The following is a 12904-nucleotide window of genomic DNA, read 5'->3' as shown; positions in this document are numbered from 1 at the left end:
TGAATGCCTGGAAACTCAATAAAGGCAAAGGACTAAAATTTTTATGGTTAAATTAGGTATGGGAAGACAATTGAAATAAAAAGATTTTATTTGTCTTTTTGGCATTCAGCTTTCTTTGCAATTCCTAAGGGTTTCATTGCTCTCATCTATGGAAACTTAATCTGGAAATTGCAAATGATGCATTTAAAAGGGCTGCATATGCAACAGAAACCATATGAAATTATAAACTGACAAACTCCAAGAAAAGACCTTGGCCCTACATCAAAAAATTAGTGAATAAATGCCTTTAAGTTTTGAGTGGAAACAAAATATGTAAAATGTATCATATTGTTTTTTATGAGTCTCTGCTTTGCTATTTTTATCAACTAACCTATTTATGGCTCTGATTGCTTTAGATAAAGAGTTTCTCCCGTACAATTAAAAAAATGTGTTTTTCTGAGTGCACCTTGGAGCTGACCACTCAACCCAGCCAAGCATCCCTATGCAACAAATATGCTTTTGGCATCTCTGTCCATTCTAAATCCTGACAGAGGAGGTTGTTCCTTCCATTCCCTCTTGGAACTATGACCAGGAAAGCAGGACTGGCTATGTAGTTCGCAGGGTCCAGAACAAAATGAAAATGCACAATTCAAAAACTATTAAAAATTTCAAGCCAGCAACAGCAGAGCATTAAACCATGCACAGGGCCTTGTACAACTATACAAGTCACATGCCCATGCAGCCACCTGATGGCAAGACACTCACCTGATGAGGTCTAACATGGCATCCACTGTGCTCACTTCAGGGGTGCTGCCAGTCCTGTCGATTCCAGTCACCTTCTGGGTGACACCAGGCTTGATACTGATCACCAGCACAATACCTGCATCCAAGAACAGCACCCACAGAGCATTAGGAAACTTCCAGGGCAGCTGGCACCCCTGGCACCCCAAGGCATCCTTCTTAGGACCAGCAGGCATGGTGGTACCAGGTAATATCGTGGTGGGGAAGACCCTGAGGTCCAGCCAAAATGCTGAGCCCCCACTGGGACTTCAGCAGCCTGTTAATTACTTTTCCATTTAAATGAGTAAGCAGAAAGAACTCTTTCCTTTTTTTTTTTTTTTTTTGTTTCTTTTTTTTTTTTTTTTGAAGTGAAGGGGATGCATCTCAGAATTGCTTCTGGAAATACCTGCTGATGAGAATATTCTTTTTCTTCTCTTTAGCTATGAGATCAGCCTGGGCAGGTGTTAGGATGAGGGCGATTCATTTTCCAGCCCAGGGAACTCACTCAGTATCTTTCTGTAACTTTTATCCACAGATGCTGGTTACCTTCCTGAGGGTCATACAGAACTAGCCTTGCCTTCCTTTCATACCACGGGCCTTTGAATATCTGGAAAGTTGTCATGTGGGAATATGTTGTTCAGGGGTGGAGTGAGGACCAAAAGATGGGAGTTATAGGGAGGGAGGGTTCATCTCTCCATAAGGAAGACCTGTCTACATGGTAGAGCATCTGAAAGAGCCATTATGCCTTTGGGAGTAACGAGTTCCTGTCACTTGAGTGTCCAAGCAGAGGTGGGAGGCTCTTTGACTGGAGGGAGTGAGGAAGAGGGTCCTCATGCTCTTCATTGCTCCCACCCCAAAAGGAGGTCAAAGGGTAGGACTTTGGGATGTTGAATGGGCCAGTTTTGCTAGTGAAGGAGTCTCTAGGAAATAAGAGGGCCATGAGTGGGCATGGTCCACTCTTCCCTCTTGGGGCTGCAGAAGGGTTATACACCCAGCTAATAATAAAGCAGTATCTTGCTTTCTTGCTGCTATTTTTTCTTTGTGTCTGTCTCCCTCAAGAACCTCATGAGCAGATGGGGCTTTGGTTTAGGGCAGGGTCCCATCACTTCTTATCAATTCATTAAAGCAGGACTGCAAGGGTCAAGCTGACTGCAACATTTGAGTACATTCCCTTCCTTCCTTTCCACTCTGGGTATCCTTCTTAAAATGTCATGCTGGGACACAAAGGATAGACCACACACAGAACCATGCTAAAGGGAGAAGAGATGCTATTTCCTTATTGGAACTTTCTCCCTCTTTCAAGTGGGATTTATACTTGGCAAGGTTTTGTTAGCTGTTAGCTCTTGGAACTATGTGAAATACACTAAAATGCTATCTTTCTGAAAATATTTTATAATTATACCCAACTCCACTATTATAGACTAATTATCCAGTTTAAGAATTACATAAGCTCTTGGCTTCACTTCCTTCTACCCAATGATCCTGACAAGGCACAGAACTGTCACCCTTGAGTGACAGTTGAGACTTTAATAGGAAGTACCATGGCTCAGATTCAGTCAGTATTACATTTTCTTCACATAAAAGGTGCTATGTAGACTTCAAAGGAAAAAGCTTCATAGTGGTTTGACAATACTTCTTTCTGATTTTAAAAAAAATTGTGCATTTTATAAAGCCCAACTACTTTCTGAATGAAAAGTTTCAATTATATAAAGGAATAAGGATTCAGAAAGAAACGTTACCTAGAATTACAGCAATGGCCGTGGTACAGAAATAATACACGACGGCACGCAGACCAATTTTTCCAGATACACTGGAATCCAATGCAGCAACACCTGAGGGGTGGGAGGAGAAGTCAAATTACATTGATTTTAATAAACAGATTTCCAGGACTGGTGATTCCATCCTCCAAGTGTGAAATAAAGTGCTGAAAGCTGTTTTCTGCATCTACAAGGCCCAGCTTGTCTGGGTAAGATGTAGTGAGAAAAAGCATCGCTCAAAAACTCTAAACACAGAATTAAGAGCCAGAAGCCCAGTGAGGAGCAAAGTCCCCTGAGCTAATCCCACCGCTGTACCCTAGAGTGCTGGGCCTTTGGCTCCAATCCTTAGGTGGTCATGAAACAGTCACAAGGAGACCCCTTCTGCATTCACGCTAAGAACTTTACCAAGATTTGGACATTATGTCACTGGACATCTCTTATGATAAATCCCCTTTGGAATTCAGCATCCACGAAAAATTTATCTGGAAGAACTGAGGTCATCCTTTTATCACATAATGAGAATCATGTAACTCATGTAACCTTTTCTCTCAGAAAGCTCAGTCAACTGAAAAAAAAATTTATGTGTGATTATAAAGTAGTTAATAGCATGCATTCATTACTATTACCTGAAAAAAAGAGAAAATACAAAGATGAAAACAAAAATCACTTCACCTCACCAGCCATAGCTAATATTCTGGTGAATCCTCTTCCAATATTTTTTTCCTCAATTTTTTGGAAGCATAGCTGAGAGAATTTTGTAGTTTTCAACCCTCTCTTTTCTTAATATTGTATTATGAGCATTTTCCCTCATCATTACAAACTGTCTCTGAGGATAATTTTAATGGCCACATAATCTTCTGTCACGTGTCTGTGCAATCATGTATTTAATCACCCACTTACTGCTGGATCTTTAGATCGTCTCGGGGCCAAATTCAATCATAAATCTCAGTAATGTCATTATCCATCCTGGCTAGCACATTTCCTTCCTCTTTTCATGATTTTCAAATTGCTTCTACGTGAACAACCTTACAGTGTGTGGCTTCTTTTGTGGCATACCTTAAAATTTCTGCTTGAAAGAGGACGACTATAAATATTACTCTCTGAGGACACAGGCAATTTCAGAGACTTGTGGTCACATATATCTAGTTTCAGATGGTCTTTGGCTACCGATAAAATGACTGAGTGTTGACTAGACGTGAAAGGGCTGTCTGGAACGCCAAGGACAGCCGTATTCAAGGAGAAAGGCAGGCCTTCCTCCTCGGTAAAAACTCGTGCTTTCTAGCAAAGATGCTCATATAAATGGGGTCAAATTCTGCTCTCTAACTGGACTTCTACATGGGAGGGGGGCAAGCTGAGAAGCAACCAAATCATCTTTCAAGCTGTCATTTGGAGGTTTCAGACGCTACCCTGCCTTATTTCCAAAATGAAGGTCTCACATGTTGAGTTAAACGATAATCACAGAAAATGATTTTGCGTCTTTAACATGCATGAGTTGTCCCATAACTGTTTGCAAAGCCTAAAGCACAGGAAAAAAGGACGAGGCTATCACAAGGCAACCCCAAGGAAAAGGCAGTAAACCTGTACGGCTATAAGCCGGCACAGGTAGCTTTTATATTCACTTCTCACGCCATAAAAGGCCTGTCCATTTGTTTTTAAGTGACTGGGGGATTACACTCCTCCCATATAAGCATACATATTTGATGTACAGGAAAAATTTGCGAGGAAACTATGGCCAGTACGATGACAGGACAAGTCAATTCTCACTCTAAACACACCACTCCTGTGGCTGCTGATTGCTCCTTTGGGAGTTAACATTTTGAGGAAGGTGCTCTGACCTCTGCAGTGACAACCGCAGGATGTTGTTCAGGGCCCGTTCGCCAACCTCCGGGACAAGACTGCAATTACCATATGGTGGGCATATTGCAACACTCACATCCTAGAATAACTCTGATGATAGATTCTGTTCTCTTTCTTTGGGAAAAATGCAGTTTGGTGTGCTGGGACTTTCTTTTCCTGATGGTAAGACCATTAAAAATACCAATTACGCAAGGAACAACAACAGCAACAACAAAAACATCAGCAGGCATCAAAGGCCGAAATTCAGAAACAAACGAACTATCTCATATTCAGTTTAGGTCTCTTAAAGAAAGAGCAAACCATAATGCAAATATACAAGTTTGCTAAGTATATTATATGACTACAAAATGTGCCCATTTCATTTTAGAGCTCAGTATACTATTTTGATAAACAGCTATAATTATTTTTAACAATAATTGTAGGTTAAAAATAAACTAGAAAATCACCACCTTAGCAGACAGTAAGTAATTTGTATAAGCACTTATAATCCTCCTCTAATATAGGATCTATTTTCAGATATATTATCCTTCTTTGGTAGGTGTCCAATTTAAGTAGATTTTAGCCCCTAAAGTGCTCACAAGTGACAAGAGTCACAGGGTGGCTACAGAACGGTTCTCAGGTGTGTGTTTGGTGCCCTCTCAGGATTTCCTTCCAGCAGCGAAACAAATTAAACCTATGTGAGTAATTGTTTCCAGCATATGTTAATATGTCTTAATTTGTCTCGATGATTTGGCCATGGGCTGCTGCTTCTGCCTGTACTTCAGGACTCAGCTGGCAATAAAAGGCTTCATAATAATGAAATTCATGGTGGAAATATCTTAAACAAATACATCCCCAAGCAGGCAGCCAGCTCCTCTCTGTTGCAGCGCAGCAACTATCTTGTAGTCACTTTAAGGAAGCGCTTTAGTTCCCATTCCTCTAATCCACCTCCGTCCTGCAGTTTTCCTGGATATATCGGAGATTTACTCGAGTCAACAATCATACTTCTCTACACTCTATAGTTACCCCTCTCCCTCTCTAGTCATCAACGATAGGGGGCACAGCGGGTCCCCAAATCCAGGCTCTTGGTGGTGACCACCACAGAGGGAGGGAACAAATCAAGGAAACAGCCTAATCTTTGAAAACCTCTATAATAGGAACATTACAAAACTTAATGACTATAAAATGTCTGTCTGGGTGAGTGTAAACACCCCACCTGCCAATTAGATCCATAATGATGAGGGTGATAATTATAATTATAATAAAAATAATGATAATGATGACAACAGACACTATATCAAGCAATGACTGCATGTAAATGCATCATCTCTAATTCTCATTATAACCCTAGGGGGCAGGCAGTATTATCCTCACTTAAGAGGAGAAAGCTGGAGCTCGGGAGGGCTAACCCACATACTGTGATCATAAAGCTGATGAGGTGAGTGGTGGAGCTGGAATCCCAGCACAGGTGACCACAGGCCACATTCGTAACCACTATTCCCTACTGGCTCTGTCCAGCACGGCCCAGTAGAGCTTCCTGATGATGGACATGTTCTATATTTGTGCTGTCCGATGCAGTAACCTCAGGCTACACATGGCTAGTGAGCCCTTGAAAAAGTGGCCAGTTCACTGAGGAACTGAGTCTTAATGTTATTTAATTTTAATTCATCTCAATTTAAATAGCCACAGGTGGCTAATGGCTAGCATGTCAGAGAGCGTAATCTCTAGACCCTACTGGAGTGTTTAACATTTAGTAAGTGCTCAACAAGGTTGAAGTAAACTAACTCAAGCTTAACTACATGATCCAATTCAGTAAAAGCTCTTTACTAGCCAGCACAGGGGCAGGGAGGGGAAGACAATAAACTGAAATCTCCTGGCCCCTAGTTCCATCGCTGTGCTGACCGTATTGCTCTAAGCATTCCACGTTCCACGTGGCAGAAAGAGCTGTGCGTCTAACAGGTGATCCTGCCCTTACAAACGAGCCCATTTCAAAGGTCCACTTGTGGGTAAGAAGTCTGGAACGCAGCAGGTAGCCTAGTCTCTTAGAAACCACAAGTACGTGGTGGTTTAGTTCGGTTCCCAGGGCAGCCAACGAAACCACTTTTCACCCCTAAAAGACCACCACACGAGAACACATTTAGCACCTTAGTGTTTCTCAACTTTTTGATTTTTCTATTATTGTGGGCCCCCTTCCCCCCAAGCCTTTTCAACATTTTTCCCTAATCACCACCCTTGTGAAATTTTAATACCACAAACTGAATATCTGTTTATATACTAGATGAGTACATGGTTTTTTTTTTGTTTTTTTTTTCATAAAAAGAATAAGATTCTCTCCCTGCCCTACCTCTCCACCAAAAAAAAACAGTTTTTTGTTGCCTTGGGGGCCATACTCTCTAGGCCTCTATCTGAGGACGGCACCTCTCCCTCTCTTGGTGGGGGGAGGTCAGACGGGTGCCCACCTTAGTCCCAGATGAGACCCCACTGAGCTTTGTCCTTGGGTTTTTACTCTCAACAACCACCTGAGTTTCTTGCTCTCAGGCTGTTCCTGCTGCCTGGCGAGGTCTAGAGGACCCCCCTCTCCTTACAGCCCACTCCTAGAACTCGTTTCCCCTGGGAGCTGAAAGCTGTCCTGTGGGAGGTGACAAACGAGAGGGAACTGTGCATTCGTATACTATAAAACAGGTATGACGGGATCTGCACAGAAATCAATAATGTTTAAAAACGTTTATAGTAATTGGACAGTAATGTTATTTCTGCTGAAGGTAATAATAAAACATAGGACCAGTATTTTACATGTCTATTTTTCTAGTAATTCACTTTTTTTAAAGAGACAGGGTCTGGCTCTGTTGCCCAGGCCACAGTGCAGCTGCACGTTCATAGCTCACTGCGGTCCTCCCGCCTCGGCCCCCAGGTAGCTGGCACTGCAGGCACACGCCGCCACGCCTGGCTTAGTAATTCCCTTTTCACATCATTTACAAAGGTTAGTGATCTCTGACAGATTAGAAGTTGTAACAACTGGATTTCCCCCATTCACAGCATGTTTTGTGAAGCCCTGGTGCGGAGAACAGGTACTGTGGGCTTTTGGAGGGCTCTGAGGTGTCACCAGATTGAGATGCCCGGGAGGGACTTGGTGGAGCAGGTGGCACCTGAATTGGGCAGAAAAAGACGAGCAGGATTCCAGTTACCAGTGAGCCCAGGATTGTCCCTTAGAACCAGGGACAGTTTTGAGGCTGGGCTGTGGCCTAGAAACAGGGATAAAATCCAAGGTCGTGTTTGGAAGTTCGGGGCACCTGCCAGCTCTTTATTTTAGAAAAAAGCATTTGCTTTTTTCACCTCAGGAGAAGGCTCTGACAAGCTGGGGTGTTGGCTCCCAGCCAAAGAAGTAATCATCTGAACTTTTTATAAAAACGCTACAAAGGAAGCCGTTGCTTGGCTAAACAATAGCATGTTTTAAAAATAAACATCCGAGGGCAAAAGACTCCTCCTAGAGCTCTCTGATTAAGCTACCACCCACCGAGAACAAAGTTTTCGTGACAATCTCTCTCCACCTTGCTGTTTAGGTATCAAAATTAGATCCCCTATTGGAAGTTCTGTTAGGTCTGGCATTTGATGGCGCTTCACCATCGAGAGTGGACACAAGATCCAAGAAGCTCACTGTTGCCTGGGAGGTAAAACCCACTGTGTGGATGAGTCCCGTCTCTGTCATCAGCAGAGAGGCCACCAGCACAGACAACAAGAAGCATGGGCTTTGAGGGGACAGACTGGGCTCCAATCGCAGATTCAGTTTCCCCATCTATAAAGTGGAGGTTTTTAAATGCCTATTAAAAAAACCCCAGGGTAATTGAGGGGAGCAAAGTGAACAAACTCAGCTTGCATGGCTGTCCTGAGGATTAGAAATAACGTCCATAACGTGCCTAGTACGGCGCCTACAGCTTCACTGTGCTCGGTCAACAGCCCAATAGCCCCACTATTACTGAATGGATGACAGATGTGACATGTGTCAGCGAGCACTGGAAGGCCCTCAACAAACATTAACTCATTCATTCCCTCACTCACTCATTACACGGTCACTAAAGAGGTCTTTTAAAAACACAAATGAGGTCATTTTACATTCTGGGGTAACCCTCCAGTGCCACTGAAGATAAAAGAGAAACTTCTTACCCCAGTAAATAAGACCTGCAGGAGACACCTGCCCGCCCTCCAGGCCACCCTGTGCCACCTTCCTGTCTTAGCACCTTCTCTGGGCCTCTTCTCCAGCAGACCAAGCTCCTCCCCACTTCACGGCCTTCGCACAGGCTCCTCCCTCTGCCCAGACTGCTCTTCCCCACTCTTCATGGGCTTCTAAGTCCCTTCCTCACACTCTTTCCCTGAGCATCCTGGCTACACCAGGCTGCCCTGATTTCATTTCTTGGCATCCTGTGCATATCATGTCTCACAATGTCTATCACGGTTCGTTATCCAGTGTCTGTCTTTCTCCCTAGGCTATGAGCTCTATGAAGGCGGGAGACCTAGATATCTGCTTGTTCACCAACGCATAGGCAGTGCCCAGCATAGGGGAGACGCTCCGTAAATGTGTTGATCGAATAAATAGCATCGTTATTTATGTACGGTCACTTGCCCCAGATCCTGCTCCCAGGCTCTGGCTCTTCGGCAGCAGAATGTTCCAGAATAGAACTTGTCAGTCCCAGGTGCTGCCCTTATGATCTGTGTGATCTTGAAAAAGTGGCTTAATCTGTCTTCAACCTCCTGTTTCCTTATCTTTAAAGATGGAGTTAAGGTCCCACCTACTTTATATACTTCATAGAGATGCTATGAGGATTAAATAAACACGTTCACAATTTTTTTTTTTTGGTGGGGGGAAACTGGGTCTCTCTGTTGCCTGGACTAGTGTGCAGTGGCATCGTCGTAGCTCACTGCAACCTGAAACTCTCGGGCTCAAGCGATCCTCCTGCCGCAGCCTTTTGAGTAGCTGGGACTACAGGCACACGGTACCACGCCTGGCTGATTTTTCTATTTTTAGTAGAGATGGGGTCTCACTTTTGCTCAGGCTGGTCTCAAACTCCTGAGCTCAAGAGATCCTCCTGCCTCAGCCTCCCAGACTGCTAGGATTACAAGTGCGGGGCCACCACGCCCAGCCCACAATTTTTAAACTACAAAATGTTTCTTTTATTCCCCAGGGAAAACGAGGCTGGCTGGGATCTCACTTCATTAATTCAGGGCACAGGGACATCTCTGAGGCCTGGCTTAGCACCGCTGGGATGTCAGAAGAGAAAAGGCAGAGGGGAGAACGCAGAATATACTTCCGTGCACGTACATGATGTCTATTTCTCTTAGAGACATTAATTCCAAGAACTCCCTTAAAAACAGGTTACATCCCCATGCTAGACGATTCTGGGACGTTGACAAAATAACCTGGTCCTCAAGCAGAAGCAACTAAAGGTCCCTTTGCAGCTACTGTCAGCTGGTCCACATCTGATGTTCAAAACACGCATCAAGAAGCAGCGGGATGGTGTCTGGGTTCTACAGCAGTCCAGGAGCTGTTTTAACATTTTTTTATACCACAGAGCATGGTGGTATTTGTAGTAGGGACCAATTTTTCAGAAGACTCCATGAAAAAAAATAAAATTGTTCAATAAAAGCATCAAACACACCTCAGAGGATCTGAGGAACTCAGCTGTTCTCTTCCAAAGTCTATAAGAATGTCTTGACATCAGCGGCTAGCTAACAGCTCAGTGAGACTTTTCTGGTTTTCTGCCACAACCTGAATATTATAGAGCTGTCTCTTTGCCTCTCCTTATCCTATAAATTTGGTAGCCCAGGCTTCAAGGTAGAAGCTTCTTATATGCTGGTGAACTTTAAGAACTGGTGGCAGAGCAAGTCTTTTTATATTGTTTTCATTTCCAGAATGAATATAGTTGCTGCACTCGTATGTGTGTAGCTCAATTTGAATATTGGCCCTGTAGTTTCTGGTGCCAATTCAGGGACTTTCTAGAAACTTCTGAAAGTATCAGACAAAAAAGAGTAAAGAAAAATTTATACATCACTCTAAAGGCACTATGACTCAGTATATTATTATCTCTACTTTATAGCTAAGGACAAGTTAAGTAACCTTTCCAAGGTTTCACAGCTAATAAATGGCAGAACTGGGATTCACACCCGGGCAGTGTGGTTCCTAAGCCTGTGCTCTTAACCACTAGGCTCTCCTGCCCCTCAGTTGTGGATACTTCCCCACCTGAGGCTTGTTCAGTGTGTCCCTCTGTGGAGGATGGCACAGGCGGGAGTCACTGCTATCACTTGCTTCCCGTGCCCACAGGGTCACGACCAGTCCCCTCAGCAAGGCACATGAAACCAATAAAGCCACGTGCTCACCCTGTCCATCCCATTCCTCCTCCCCAGGCTTCCAGCATTCCAGTTAACATCTCACTGTCCTCCCAAGATGCCAGCTAGGCCTTCTACTATTTTCTTCATCCTGGAAAAACCTTCCCTCTCTCGTTCACTCAATTCCTCTCCTTCCTTCAAAATACCCCCTCCTAGTGTCCTCTCCACTGGCCTTAGTCCCACAAAGCACTTGTCACACAGCACATAATGTATTCTTTCTTGCTGGGATAGAGCTTAATTTTATATCTTGTGTGCCTGACACAGCCTGGCTCATCGAAGAAGGAAAGAATGACCGAATGGTCTCCAGGTCCGTGCATTCAACACATAGGAGGATCCTTAGAATCCCTGCATGGTTTCTCCCTCCTTTTTAAAGAAACAGAATCAGGTTATCTTACAGCTGAACAGAGCTGTGAACCAGTCTAGTGCCAGTTTAGGCAGAAAGAAGGCTCATGCATGGTTGATTCTCTGGGCTTCACCGTCTCAGGGAGAGACTGAAGCAGGGCGTATTTATCTCCTGTCACTTTTTATTTTATTACTCACAAGTGGCACATTCAATACAGGGGCTCTATTCCTTATACACTATGTGCTCCTTTCATCTTCGGAGGAAAGGCATTGTAGAAATCAAAATAATACAGTAAGTCCTCTGGCTTTAATAGCTGTGCTCTAACTCAACCCAAATGTCTTGATCATCCTAGGGAAATGGGAAATGTTTAATTCATGTGAGCAAAACTGCTTAGGCCATTTTATTCTCCTTGTTCCCAAACAAGGCTGGGAAAAGGAGAGGGAGGCACTTAAAATGCAGGAAGAGCCCACTGGCTCTAGATGTTGCAAGTGAGGCACGAAGTTCATTCTCAGACTATATGGTCTCAGGCTACAACCTTGTCTTCCCCAGCATGGAGTTTTAAGTTTATAAACCACCTTGAAATGGCAATTTTCATAGAAACTGAGCCATATAACAAACCACCAATGTTTCAAGAAAAGCACACACACTTTCCCCCCAGCTGAAGTCGACACCGAATGCTCTTAGCCACCTATGGTTATGAGCAGCGGCTTTTATTTGATAGCAAGTTGTACAAGGAAGTAATATGTGCATCTTCAAGTCTACATCTTCTTGCCAACAGGGGGACTCCCGGACCCAGCTATCAGAAGACTTCAGCTCCATGACACTGTGGGTGGCAGGGCCTCACCCTCTTGGAGGTGGTTTTCTGTTAGTCTGTTTTCATGCATTTGGGGTTAACAAACAGTAGTTGAATAAAACTGAACCCTGTCTCAGGGAGGCACATGGCATGGTTATTTCCATAGGAGGATGTGGGATTGTTTCCAGATCCACAGCTGCCGATGAGTAAATGAATACATAGCCTTAAAAAAACGCCTTCCCCAGCCCAAATGATCCAAGTGTGTCATCTCCTGTAAAGCCTGAATTTAAAAATAAAGGTCTCCAAAAACTTCAACTGACTTTATTCTGCTCCTCTAGTCTTCAGCCTCTTCAGGGCATTTATAACTCATTGCTTGGTGTGGTGGCTTATTTTGTCACCTGTATTCAGTCTCAGCTAGATTGTATCTTGAGGGTCAGAGTCAAGTCTCATCTTTCATCTGCGGCAGGGGTCAGCTGCTGGCGGACCTCCTGTTTTTGTAAAGAAATGTTTTTTGGCACAGACTCACCCCCAGTCATTTACATATGGTCTGTGGCTGCTCTCCCATGACAACCAGAGTTGGGTAGTTGGGCAGAAACCAGATGGCCCACAAACCCTAGAATATTCACTATCTGACCCTTTATAGAAAAACCTTGCCGCTTAAAAGGTAACCAGCTCACATATGTATTCTACATTTGGCTGTTGTTTAATAAATCCTGTTTATAGCTAAGCTTTTAGAAAGTTTTAACATTTTTTTTTTCTTAGTTAAAAAGCATTGGAAATCCTCTGCTCTCATGGTTGAGGTCAAGCCCTAAAAATTTTGAAATCCTGATGTAGAAGCTGGAGTAACAATCATTTAAAAGCCTGCAGCAATTATTTTTAATTTTCTAAGGTTAAAAATTTATCTTAAATTTATCTTTGGAGAAGCTCCCCACATTTGTAAATCCAATTACCCAACCAGTGCTCTTGTGGAAACAAGGTTATTGATAAATAGAACATAACCATTTTCTACTGACGTCTTGTGTTTGGTACTGGGACTTG

The 12904-nt window shown here is 43.5% G+C and overlaps 1 protein-coding gene across 1 annotated transcript in view; it reads right to left on the bottom strand.

Annotated features, from left to right (window-relative positions):
- Positions 1 to 12904, bottom strand: part of SLC1A1 (solute carrier family 1 member 1) — a 79228-nt gene that overhangs the window by 20911 nt on the left and 45413 nt on the right. The window contains exons 3-4 of the mRNA XM_069476453.1: positions 2499 to 2591; positions 745 to 859 (exon numbers count right to left, since the gene is read on the bottom strand). Coding sequence (XP_069332554.1) covers positions 745 to 859; positions 2499 to 2591 — 208 coding nt within the window. The remainder of the gene's footprint in view (positions 1 to 744; positions 860 to 2498; positions 2592 to 12904) is intronic.

This window comes from Eulemur rufifrons, chromosome 7 (genome assembly GCF_041146395.1).
Source record: "Eulemur rufifrons isolate Redbay chromosome 7, OSU_ERuf_1, whole genome shotgun sequence".
In the NCBI taxonomy this organism is placed as follows: domain Eukaryota; kingdom Metazoa; phylum Chordata; class Mammalia; order Primates; family Lemuridae; genus Eulemur; species Eulemur rufifrons.
The sequence above is the reverse complement of the archived record's forward strand: the minus strand, read 5'-3'. Positions and strand labels throughout refer to the sequence as shown.